At 35.4% G+C, this 13,091-nt stretch overlaps 2 protein-coding genes across 10 annotated transcripts in view; both read left to right on the top strand.

The window, feature by feature from the left end:
• The window catches only part of LOC113063051 (dimethylaniline monooxygenase [N-oxide-forming] 5), a 61,706-nt gene extending 59,154 nt beyond the window's left edge, over positions 1-2,552 (top strand). For all 7 annotated transcript variants that reach the window (XM_026233205.1, XM_026233204.1, XM_026233203.1 and 4 more), the window contains one exon: positions 8-2,552. In XM_026233205.1, coding sequence (XP_026088990.1) covers positions 8-377 — 370 coding nt within the window. In that variant the 3' untranslated portion in view covers positions 378-2,552. The remainder of the gene's footprint in view (positions 1-7) is intronic.
• Positions 1-13,091, top strand: part of LOC113063050 (dimethylaniline monooxygenase [N-oxide-forming] 5-like) — a 44,981-nt gene that overhangs the window by 27,170 nt on the left and 4,720 nt on the right. For 2 of the 3 annotated variants that reach the window (XM_026233196.1, XM_026233200.1), the window contains exons 1-2: positions 11,298-11,370; positions 12,865-13,016. The exons of the other annotated variant lie outside the window; for it this stretch is intronic. In XM_026233196.1, the coding sequence (XP_026088981.1) occupies positions 12,885-13,016 (132 nt within the window). In that variant the 5' untranslated portion in view covers positions 11,298-11,370; positions 12,865-12,884. Of the gene's footprint in view, positions 1-11,297; positions 11,371-12,864; positions 13,017-13,091 lie in introns of those variants that run through there. 3 annotated transcript variants of the gene reach the window in all.

Consider the following 13,091-nt stretch of genomic DNA (forward strand, 5'->3'; position numbering starts at 1 on the left):
TCTTCAGTTTCCCCTGTCCCAAGCTGGCTGCGCTTCAGGTGGACTACATTCCTTACCTAGACGCAATAGCAAAAGAAGTGGGCGTCTCTCCCAACATTGCTTCACTGCTCCTGACGGACCCTGCTCTTGGTTTGAGGGTTTTCTTCGGGCCGTGTTCTCCGTACCAGTTTCGACTGAACGGACCGGGGCACTGGAGTGGTGCCCGTCAGGCCATCCTTACCCAGTGGGATCGTGTGGCTAAACCCATGAAGACCAGGCCCATTCCAGAACATCCATCCTTCAGTTTATTTTTCTGGCTGGGCCTGTCAGGAGGGGCTGCATTGATTATTGCTTTATTGGCAATGCACATGGTCCCACTGTTTCTGAATAGTGATTAGATCCCATAGATATAACAATCTGTTTTTGGGTAGCTCTGTTTTGTGTTTTGCACTTTCACCTAAATATTCCCTAAAGGGGTCATGTGAAGAAATGTTTCTTTTTTTTTTTTTCTTGATCTTTTGAGTCTTACAAGCTCTTGGTGCATAAAGAAGATCTGTAAAGATGCAAAGACTAAAACTCTCAAATCCATAGAGCTATTCTTTATAAAAGTTAAGACTTGTCCATGCCCTCCTAAAACGCCTCTTTTTAACATTCTCCCATATGTCTGTGTCACTGTGTGGGAAGAATGACATAAGGCCACCCAAATGTTCATGCAAAGAAAGGAGGCATACCTTGTATTCTCGCTTTTGCCGCTGGCACCATGTTGTGCAGATGCTGTGTGTTTTATTGTGAAAGCGAATCTACTTCAGTCACATTTCCACTGAAATTACCGGGAACAATTGTACCAGGAATTTGTTGAGCTTTTTCCCCCCAGACCTGCTTTCTGCATTTCCACCACGCTCTAAAATACTGTGAAGATTAGGCAGATAGTCTGGTGACATAGGTCTGCATGCGTTTCACATTACAAAGTACCAATTTTGGACTTGCATCCTCGGTAGTTTGGACTTTGTGAGTCTGATCTCCCACAGATGGGATGACGCAAGTCCGTTAAATCTGCAAACAGCAGGTCCTTGATAACATAAATCAGCTTGCCTTGGCAACTGCAATTTTCCTTGCTGTATATTTATAATAAAATGAAATATATCAAACTCCACTGACCCCTTTCGTAATTTAAACATATTTAGAGCAGTAAAAATGTAGTTTAGGGAAATGTTAGGCCTTACATTACAATGAAATGTATTAAACAGCATTGCTTCTTTTTATTTTCATTTTAACATATTAATTAAATAGACAAAAGATTACTTGTTAGATTTACTCAAAACAAATTATATTTTGTCTAACCACTAAAGACCCATCAGAGCAAATAAGCGTCACATAAATAAGCATCTTTATTATAAACTGCAGATAAAATTTTCGCCTGAAATACTTTTAAAACTACATTTTATGACTCTATAACTGTAATATTGTGAAAATGATCCGAATAAATGGTGGTTGAAATTGCAATGCTGCATGAACTCAACCAATCAGCATGTTTAGCGCCCAAGTCCCATCCCAAAATGTTCCAGACCTTTAAAAAAGTACTACATTGTGAGCATGATCCTCCTTTCCATAATCACAATTTTCATCTTTCAAAATAAAATGTAAATACCTTTTAATAATGTTCTTAGTTTTAGCATCAGTTCAACCCCAAAAGGGGACACAGAGTCTCATGACACACAGTGATGCGCACACATATGAGCTTCAAAACTCTGCATTTGAACTGTCATTAGCAAATACTTAAACTAATAACAAAACACACTTACAGTAGCTGATTCAGAAGTGCCAGATTGTCATAGTAAAGTCAGAATTAACTCTTAGGTTCATAAAATGGTCATCATAAAATGTGTTGCTGTTCTTTTTTAAGTAATTTTAAAGATTCCTAAATGCATCTACTTTCAGAAGGCCAAATAAAGTGCTTTTACTTTCTTCTAGATACACACAGCATCTCCCTGACATGCTTCAACACTAACTGCGGTTATTGAACATTTGGGCGGCATTACACAAGTATCTCCACATAGTGATGTAGACATGTGGGGGGGTGTTTAAACTAGGTGTTATAGGGGGGCGTGGCAAGAGTTTTAACGTTTATAAAGAATATTTCTTTGGATTTTAGACTTTAGTCTTTGCAACTTTACAGATCTTCTTTATGCACCAAGAGCTTGTAACACTCCAAAGATAAAGGAAAAATTTAAATCACATCTTATGACCCCTTTAAACGGCATAAACACATTTCATTACACCAAATACACAATGTTCTTTTAGCAACATCATATATGACCCCTTCAATCGGATTCTTGGATTTCATTATAATTAATAATATAAGGAGTTATATTTTAAATCCTTGTCAAATGTTATAAGACAAGTAGATTTTTTTTTTTGTTCTTATATCTCAAAACAAATATATTTCCAGACATAATTACCTTTTGTTTCTCCAGAAAAATATTAATATGTTTTGAAAATCATCACAGAAGTAAAGTGTCAGCATTTTGATCAATCAACGTACTTTGTAATAAAACAGTAGAATCCTGAGTCTGCCTGGTCTGGTATTTTGTGATTGTGAGATGAGATGGTGATTATTTCCATGTCTAAATAGCATTTAGATTCACTCTCACACACTCAAATATGACAAAATTATTTATAGTAGTGGAAAAATTTAGAGAACAGTTGTAATTTTTCACACAAGTAAATATTCCGCTTTTCCACATAATAAATGTAAAATAATACTATTTTAACAAAGAGGCAAAAGAAAGCAAGACCTTGCTGTCGTATTTGTCTCCATTTTTCACTGACCAAATCAAGTGACAAACATGAATCCCTGCCTCTTTTACATTGACGTGTGGCGTACTAATACAAGACCAACATCTGACCCATCCACTTGTTTGGAGGAAGTGACTCATTTAGGCGGAAGCAGCATGTATTCTTATTGGAGAAACAGAAAAGTTTGATGGTGAACCAAATAACTCCTACTGAGTTTTGATAATCATAAAAGTTAAAATATTAAGAAGAAAAATATGAGAAAATTGCATTGAAAAAAGGAAGTTGGATCAGGTGTGATCATGGGTGAGATGAATTTGATCTGTATGAATGATAGAGGAGGTAAAAAAAATACATTAGACATGAGAACTGGTCAAGAAACACTGTTAGATTTCACTAACAAAAAGTAGGTTGGGGGAATGATTAATTGGAAGATATTAAGGAAATGTACTAGGCAGTGGTCATTTTCATATTTTTATTGAAATATGTATGAATAATTGTATAGAAAGAAATTAGAGAAGATAAGGGAGATAACTAGACTGAGAATGCCAAAACGGTGGAGGTTGGTTTAGACAAAAGAAGTAAGAAATGGAGATGACATAGAAGCTATAAGTGAGAAAATGTAGCAGTAAGTAATATTGCTTCGATTAAAGGAAGAAGAAAGACAAATGGTACCATGGTGGAATCAGGAGTGTGATGAAGCTATTAGAAGGAAAGGGAGAGCATACTAGAAAGTAAGAAGAATGCATAACTATCAAGATTTAATGGAATATAAGAGAGAACAAGCAAAAGAGGTGGTAAGAAGAGCAAAAAGGCAACATTGGAGAGATATATGTGACAGAATAGGGAAAAATACATCAATGAAAGAGGTTTGGAATATGATCAGAAGGATGGATGGAATAAAGGAGATAGAATATCCTGTTTTAAATGAAGGGGGAGGAAAACTGGTGAAGCAAAAATGTTTTTTTATTCATTTATAGAGGTAAACAGACTGACTGAAGAATTTAAGAGGGAAAGGGAGGAAATATTAAACAAGCATCTTCATCTATTGGACAAAAGAGAGGAAAAGGATAATATAATGGATGTCCCATTTGGAATGATGGAACTAAAACGAGCGCTGAGGAGAATGAGAGAAACTACTCCTAGTCCAGATGAAATCAGTGATTATATGATCAAGCAGTTAAGTGAGGAATCGTTTAGAGTAATACTAGAGCTCTATATTAAAGTTTGGGAAATGGGCTATTACTACCATAAAGTTGGAAAGAGGCACTGGTATTGCCATTAAGGAAACCAGGGAAGGAGTAAGCCAGCTAACCTTCTGTATAGACCAATAGCCCTAACATCTCATGTAGAGAAAGTGATGGAGAAAATGATAATGGACAGACTAGTTAATTTTTAGGGAAAGGAGGAGTATTATCACCTTATCAAACTGGATTTAGGATAGGAACAGAAACTATGGATATGGTTATGTGTTTGGAAGCGGACATAAAGAAGGCTCTATCAAATAAAGAATCAGTAATAGCCCTGTTTTCGATATTGAAAAAGCCTGTGACGTAATGGAGAGAGGGTTTGATGATAGAATCGGAGGAGATGGTGGTAGGGAAAAATATGTTTAATTGGAATAATGCCTATCTTAAAAAAAGTGTGAAAGAAGGAGAATCTATATCATCTCAAAGAATAATAGAAAATATCACTCCTCAGGGAAGTGTAATAAGTCCAATGCTTTTTATAATAATGATAAATTATAAGTTAAGTAAGGTGGATGGGAGTATTGGAAGATCACTGTTTGCAGATGATGGGGTTTTGTGGTTCAGAGGATGAAGCAATAAGTTCAATATTGGGAAAATGCAGAAGGCTGTTGATGAGGTAGTTAAATGGTCATACAAATGGGGATTTAAGTTTTATATGGAGAAGTCATAAACTATTATATTTTCTAACAAGAAAGTAGACTGAATGGAAGTTAAGAACATATAAAGAAATGGCACGAGTGACATCAATTAGACTCTTAGATCAATTAGAATGTGGCTGGATAATAGATTTATGGAAAGTACATTTACAGTCATGCCCACAAATATTGGCACCCTTGGCAAATATGATAAAAAAAAGGCTGTGAAAATTCATCTGCATTGTTAATCCTTTTGATTTTTTATTTAAAACAATTCACAAGAATGTATCCTTTCATTGGATAATAAGAATTTAAAACGGAGGGGAAATATCATTATGAAATTAATGTTTTTCTCAAATTCTCGTTGGACACAATTCTTGGCACCCCTAGAAATTCTTATGAGTAAAATATCTCTGAAGTATATTCCCATTCATATTCACAATTTTGAGCACTCCAGCATGATTATAAACATGAAATTAAACAGAAATATAAAGTGCAGGGAAAACAAAACCCAAATGCCCTTAATCATCCATCACAATCAGAAAAACCAAAGAATATATTTCTGATGTGCAGCAAAAGATGATTGAGCTTCACAAATTGGTGAAGTGGCTTAAACTCTGCAGACCCGGTACCGGGTCCGAAAATAGCATGCCAGATGTTTGTGTCTCATTTGCATATCCTTCCTTATATGGCATTTGCCCAAAAATGGGTTCATTTGAAAGCTTAGAGTGTTTTCTTTACAAAGAATACCATTAATTGGGGTTTTATGATACATAAAGTAGTCAAATTAAGCTAAGAAATATATTTCCCCCCCCCATAAATTTCCATCTAACGATTGCGAATACGTTTTCGTAAGAATGTGTATTTAAAATATTTTTCACAAAACAGTCAAGTCATATATCACAAGAAAGCTCTCATTCTCAGGAATCTGATGATGTAGATCATTTTATTGTGTGACAATCACAGATCGAATGATCTTCAACAGAATCGCGATGTAAAATTTCTCACCTTATTATTTATACATTTTGCACCGCTTCAGTCAGCCGCAAACAGCCACGCATACCTATATACTCGATATAATCTTTTAGATTAGAATCTCTTCTTTCAAACAAGACCATTTTTACGTTTCTGCGTGCTTCCATTGCTGAGATATAAAGCGTTTTGTACAAGTGCGCAAAAGCGCTCCAAGGGCTGTATTATTGAAAAGATCTTCAAGTCATATAGACGGGTCTAAATGCCTTTCTTCTGCTATAGACGTCTGACCTCTTTTGTGAAGCGCTATTTGTCCTAATTGCTGTCATTCACAAGTCGTTCCCTCCAATCGAAGGTGTGAATTCAGCACCGCGGGGGTGCTGGAACTGGACAGCGACTGCCCACTCTTTTCCGCTCGTGGAGACGCAATGGTCTCTGGGAAACTGAGTCTTTGGCTGCTTCTAAACAAAGGACACGCGAGGAAAAACTACAAATGGCCGAATCTCCGGATTTATAATGCATAATATTCATAAAACAAGTTATGGGTGGCCAACTTCGCCGTGGAGAGGTCAGGACGCGCATCTGGTAAGCCTATACGCGTGCTACTCGCTTTCATACATTTGATTCTTTATTCTGAGGCTTGGAAGCTTCGCTAGCAATAAGCTAATATGTTTATTTTCATAACTGTGCAGTGTTTGACCGCATCTCAGTGAATGTACAGTAATCCGTACAGTACTGGGGGAATAAACATAAATTAGTTTGTTGACGCTCCGAAGTTCGCGCAAAAGCTTCGGGGAGCTTGTTTACGCTGTGTCAGAAACGAAACCAACATACACGCTGATAAAAAATCAAAATATGAAATATGAAAGAGACAGGCGAGGTCTCTCAATCTCTACACGATGCAGAATAGACATAAATGAAACGATATGAAGCTGGAGATTGTGGATTCTATTTTAGATTGTGATAGACCAGATATTTTAATAATTCTATGCATGTCGCTATTGCGCAATATGATTTATTCTCTTTCAAAGACTGTTCAGAAAACCCACACACAAAAAAAGCACATTGTATTGAGATGGTTCATCATATGTGAAACAACATAAATAATACTATTTGTCACAAACAGCAGCTTTTTATGTAACTTCTGAGTGTTTTCTGTCAAATAATATACAGAGATCACATTATTCCATACTGCAAGTGTGCAAAAGATGACTTCATACTTATTTAGACAAAAATTTTATACAAAAATGGTATTATTCCTTCCTTCAGTTGGAATAGAATAACTTTTTCATAGATTAGGATAAAAATAAATTTCTGTTTTCCTCTAATAGCAGACAGTTGGAAGAATCACAAGACATTGGTCTGAAGTTGCCAGCCCCTTCAATGCCTGAGTTATACCATTTCAAACTTCAGTTTACACAAATAAAATAAAAAAGTGCCTTGTTTTTTTCCCTATTTATTATAACACAGACAGCATATATTGTCATTTTTATCAATTTCAACAGTGTTTTATGTAATTACAAAGGGTTTCCTTTGAAATTATACCAAACTTTCTGAGCTTACACTGTAGCATTAGTATAGGCAGGCATTCAAAATTAGGTAGGAAAATGAAAAACGGAAATCCCCAAAATAGCATTTGTGCTTAAGAGCTAGAGCAGTGACAATTCCCATTTCCACCATCAGGACAATAATTTAGAAATTTCCAATCAACAGAAAATGTTAGAAAACTGCCTGGAAGAGGTCGTGTGTCTATATCGTCCTAATGCATGGTGAGGAGGTCAGATTGAGTGGCTAAAGACTCTCCAAGGATCACAGCTGGAGAATTGCAGAAAATAGTTGAGTTTCTGGTTCAGAAAACCTTTTAAAAAATTGTCAAACAGAACCTACATCAACACATGTTGTTTGGGAGGGTTTCAAGAAAAATTATTCTAGCTCATCCAAAAACAAACTAAAGCATATTCAGTTATCAGACATGACTGGAACTTCAAATGGGACTGGCTTCTATGATCAGATGAAACTAAAAATGAGCTTTTTAGCAGTAAACACTCAAGATGGGTTTGGTGAAAACAGGGATAAAAAGTACCCCATGTGTACAATGAAATATACAGCTGTATTTTTGATGTTGTGGGCCTATATTTCTGCTGGAGGTCCTGGACATCTTGTTTAGACACATGGCATCATGTATTCTATTAAATACCAACAGATAAAAAAAAGAAAAATACCAACAAAAGAAAATACTAGGAACATGTTGGGAACTAGGAATTAATAAACAAGAGTTTTGGATGGGTTGTAGAAGATTAAGGAGGTGGGATAAACAATTATAGATGTGTACCAAGAGTAATATATCCACATAACCCCTTATGGATTCTTCCTAAGCCAATAGTATAGCTAACATTACTGAACATAGGACTGAGAGAAGTAATGGAAGCAAAGGAGAATTTAAAGTTACCAAAAATGGATACAAATCCTATACATTGAATATACCAACCCTGAATATACCGGGACATAATAGCCCTATACAAGGACACAGAGACAGACAATTAAGCAATTAATACAAATGAAAGTTCAACACATTGGTTTTTGTATCCAAATCAAACCAGATACACAAATCTACCAGTTACGGAATGACCAGAAGGAGAGAAACGACCAGCGGCGTCCTTTTGGATTTTCACATCACACTATACCCACACCACAAAAGTTTCTACTCCTGACCACATGGTTAACTACAACCAACTTCACATTAAAAAAAATTAAAAAAAAAAGAAAAAAAGAAATTCAAACCACAGCAGAACAATCTACTACAAAATAAGGTGTCCACTCAATCGACAACTTCTTGTACACAGAAAAACAGTGCAATCAAATGTCCTTTTTTAGAACTGGGAGACTAACCTGAAAAAGGCCTAACTGTTAACACAACAGGAGAATGCACCAAGCACTATCCCATGTTCATAATGTCAGACTTCCACAAAGGTCTAGTACCAAGGATGATGCATCCTGAGTAATCAAACCTTTCCCTTTTTATATTATCAGTGCCAACACTGATGGGTTCATAGGATTGAAACCATGTTAACCACAAGTTAAAATCACAGTAATTTGTTACAGTGCAGGAGGGAGGAAAGTATAATAAGATTAAGATGTGGACAGAGTGAAACTGTAACATGTGACTATTAATTGTAAGGGTTTTGATGAAGAATGCTAAGAGAAGTATGGAAGAATGAAGGAAAAGAGTTAACATTAAAGAATATATTAGAGTCAGATATAGGAAATAGTATGGTAAATGTGTTTTTCATTTTCTGAATAATACAAGTTTAATTAAGAGAATGTAAGATAAGTAAATAGAGAGGTAGAAGATGTGGGTAAGATACTGATATAGTGTGGGTAGAAAGGAAAGTATATCTAAAGGTTGAATAGGGATACAGTGGGATATTGGGATTTAAAGCTTCAGTCCGTAATTATTATTATTTTCTAGTTAAAAATGATCTGAAATCGATATTTGAGCAAGTACATGACCAGGCAAGTGTTCAAAATGATCACCTTACTTTAGCCCGTTTCACAAAGGTAACTTTATAATCCCAATTGATACAGTTGTATGTGTTTACCTAACATGACAGAGCTGCTTGTTTGTCCAAATCGGATTCTCTATATTTCCCTATGTTCGGGTCAGCGCTTTAGTATGTCGAGTTCACAAATACATATACATGCACTAGTGATGACAAACACCTGAAATCTACTGGATTGATTTTGATTTGAAAGGTTTCAATTATTGCAACTACAATTAAATGTGTCATTGTGAAATATTGTAACGCTTGTTATTTTCATAGTGACAGTATTGTATGACAATAACTTATTTGACAAGTCCTTTTATTAAACTAAACTTTTTGCATCCTGTCTTTTTTTCTTCTTCTTTTCTTGGCTCTTCCATTTTTATTCTGCTCCCGCGGTGCGAAAAACACCAAAACTAAAGGGTCTTGTGGTTATCCTATGAATAATTCCCCTGGAATACTCTCCATTTTCTTCTTGATTCATGACCCGTGTCTGTCTGGAAGTGCTTAACACACATTTTTCAACAATGCAGCATCAAATAAATGTGAATTTATATAAGAAAATATGCATATGTAATGTGTAGCATTTTTCATTTTGAAAGGGTAAAACACAGGGATGGAAGGTGTAAATGCAAGCCAGGCAGTTATTAATATCAAGATTTGGCAAATTACTACATACCCTAATCATAATGCATGTTAATGTACTGGATTCTTTAACCTTGAGATAAAAAGATAAATATCACATTGTGAACAGAACATTTCCTCTGCATCAATTTCAGTTTGTAAATTTATGCGAGATAAGTGTGTATTATTTTATTGTGTGTAATAAAATTCTATGACATTGCATGACTGAAATAATGTAATTTCGACAACAGAAAGCTATCAAACACTGCATAATGAGATGTGATGAAAATAACACCGGTGGATGGTTTCATGCTTCTGGAAAAATTATATGAGTTCAGAACTTCAAGTGCATGCGTTGATGACCATTTTTATAAACTATTACTTTAAATCTTATTTTTCTATCACCCTGATCTCCCTCTACAGGACTTTCCAGGTGCAGCATATGTGATGACTAAGCAAACAGGGTCTATGTGCAAAGTGTAACAACATAAGGTCAATAAAGGCATAGTAAACTTAGCTGTACAAGAGTCATTAGGCCTCAATCAAATCCTCTCTTTAGGAATAAACACATTTAAGGGGAAATACTTCCACAGCCGTGACTACAAAAACCCTGAAGAATGGAGAGGGAAGAGGGTAGTAGTGATTGGCATTGGCAACTCTGGAGGAGATATTGCTGTGGAGCTGAGCAGAATGGCCAAACAGGTGATATGCCACAACTTCAGTATACAGTTAAAGTGTATAAATTATTATACTCCTATTGAAGCCTTTAATTTGAACCACATTATTACTCAGAATTAATCTAGGGCTACTAAATTTCATCTTCATCATCACAAATGTACAATTACAAATATATTTGATTAATAATACATGACATCAAAGTTACTATGAAATTATGCATGCATGTTTGTATGGCATTGTACAGTTTCACCAACTCAAGATGGGTTTGATGAGCACTAATGAACAGAATATATTTCGCTGACTTGGTGTTTGTTTATTGCTCTTATCAGTGCACTCTTGACATGTATAAAGCATGCTTAGTTCACTTTTGTGTGAGATCCAGTATGTTGAGCAATGTGATATTAACTTGAATGAAGAAACTACAGAGCCCCACTAGGTAACAGAATAAAATATTACCTGGCTGGGTGGAGAAATATTACTTCTATGCATCTGAATTTGTTTGAAAAATGTGTGTTCCCAAGAGAAAATTCACATTTGAAAGCAAACACAAAAACATTTAAAAATGATTCACCCTCTCATCTATTTTTTCCAATTATCATGTAGATGTGTCCTACATATATAAACAAAATAAAAATTTTGTGCCATGCTGCGTAACCCTTAGATCCCTGTGTGGTGGATCTGTGGATGTGTGTGAATATGATTTAACCGGACTCTAGTGATTAGATGTCTTCTAAAACTAAATCTCTAGAAGTAAATGTAAACATGATGTAGTTGAACATTGGACCGAGGTGACAGTTTAATGAATCCCTGCCCCCTTTTTAACCCAGAGGTCTGGGGAAGGCTTCACATTACTTTGAAGTGATCATTACACGTTTTTCCCCTCACTGCTTCACACTGGTAAGATATGCCACAAACATATTTTTTCTTATAGAGCCTATTATTTAGACTCTTTATTAAGATTTTGTTGGAAGCTATTTGTATAAAATATTATTTCCTGCATGTTATAATAAATAATAATGTTTTGTCATCAAATGATCAGATGATTTGTCCCCGTCATCACTGTCAATCATAGGAATGACTCGCTCACAAATTTAGCGGATTCACTCGAATAATTTTTTACTTTCGCGTTTGTCATTCCTGAAAAAGTATAGGTGGACGTTTGGTCCTTTGATTTGGTCCGCCAAATCTCCTGATATCAACGAATAACCTTTATTCTCGTTACAGCCGTAGTCTGGAAACAACGGGAAGATCTGCGAAGGTGTAGCCTACAACTGCGTAACCATATTCTGATTGACTACTGCTAAAACACGTTGTAAATAATGCAATTATATATGCAACTAATATAACTGTATTTTCGTCTGGCAAAATATAGTTATTACTTTTTTGAATTATTTAATTTGTTTACTTATCTGTTAATATATCCAAATTGATTGCAGAAGATTTCGCTATATATATTTCCATATTTGGTGACATAACACGGTATTTTATGTGGACCGCACGATAAGGCATGCAACGATTATCTACTCGTTTGAAGTCTATCTTTGCGTACCTTAGGCTACACAAATGCTTACATAAGAACAATAACGGACCACTATTGCCTCTTTCACACTGCATTATGCTTGGGTTCCCTTGTCAAAAAAAAAAAAAAAAAAAATAGAAGAAGTGTAATTAATTGTAATGAATGTGCACCTGCTTTACCACATTAATTCAAAGTATATATATATATATATATATATATATATATATATATATATATATATATATATATATATATATATATATATATATATATAATCAATTAAATAAAAGGCTGCATACTAACACGTTTTCTAATATCAAATTAAAGGTTTCACTTTAAATCATGTTTTAATATTCTTCTTTTAATGTGTGGACTAATTAAAGTAGATGTAAAGCTTCCATGAAGAAAAACAGTTCCTATAGCAAGCAGTTTTCTAGATGAACAAAGTTCAAACAAGACAGTCAATGGGATAATGTACAGTCTTATTACTTATTACTCAGCTTTTCACCACATAAATGTAGTGAGGAATGGAGCACAAGGGCAGTTTCAGGCAGACCACGGTGTGAGAGCCAGCATCAGCTGGTGCTTAGCTGAATGGAACTTCTCTCATTACAATTAAATTTGATATATAAATTAATCTGTACTCATCTTAGTTTGTTGCACAGACGTGTGCTTATCCTCCTACATCCCCAACTCTTCCTCATACAAGCATAATCACTTAGGATCTTGTCCACGGCAATCATCTATCAGCTAACCATTGCTTAATCTTGTCCAGTCCAACAGTCTATCTTCCCAACAACTATTGAGATGTTTGACATATAAGAAATATTTTAAATCTCATATTTATTTCTACCACTTGCATCTGCTCAAAGTCTGACTGTTGTGGATCATCATGGCTAAACGTGTTGCTGTGATTGGAGGAGGAACCTCTGGGCTGGCCTGCATCAAATGCTGCCTGGATGAAGGTCTGGAGCCAGTGTGTTTCGAGACCAGTGATGACATTGGAGGACTCTGGAGGTTTAAGGTGAGACATGTCTGTATGATTGGATCCTTTGAAGAAAAGAAGGAACATGTTGCAAGAAAATGATCCAGTTTGGTT

Source organism: Carassius auratus, chromosome 45, assembly GCF_003368295.1.
Source record: "Carassius auratus strain Wakin chromosome 45, ASM336829v1, whole genome shotgun sequence".
NCBI lineage: Eukaryota > Metazoa > Chordata > Actinopteri > Cypriniformes > Cyprinidae > Carassius > Carassius auratus.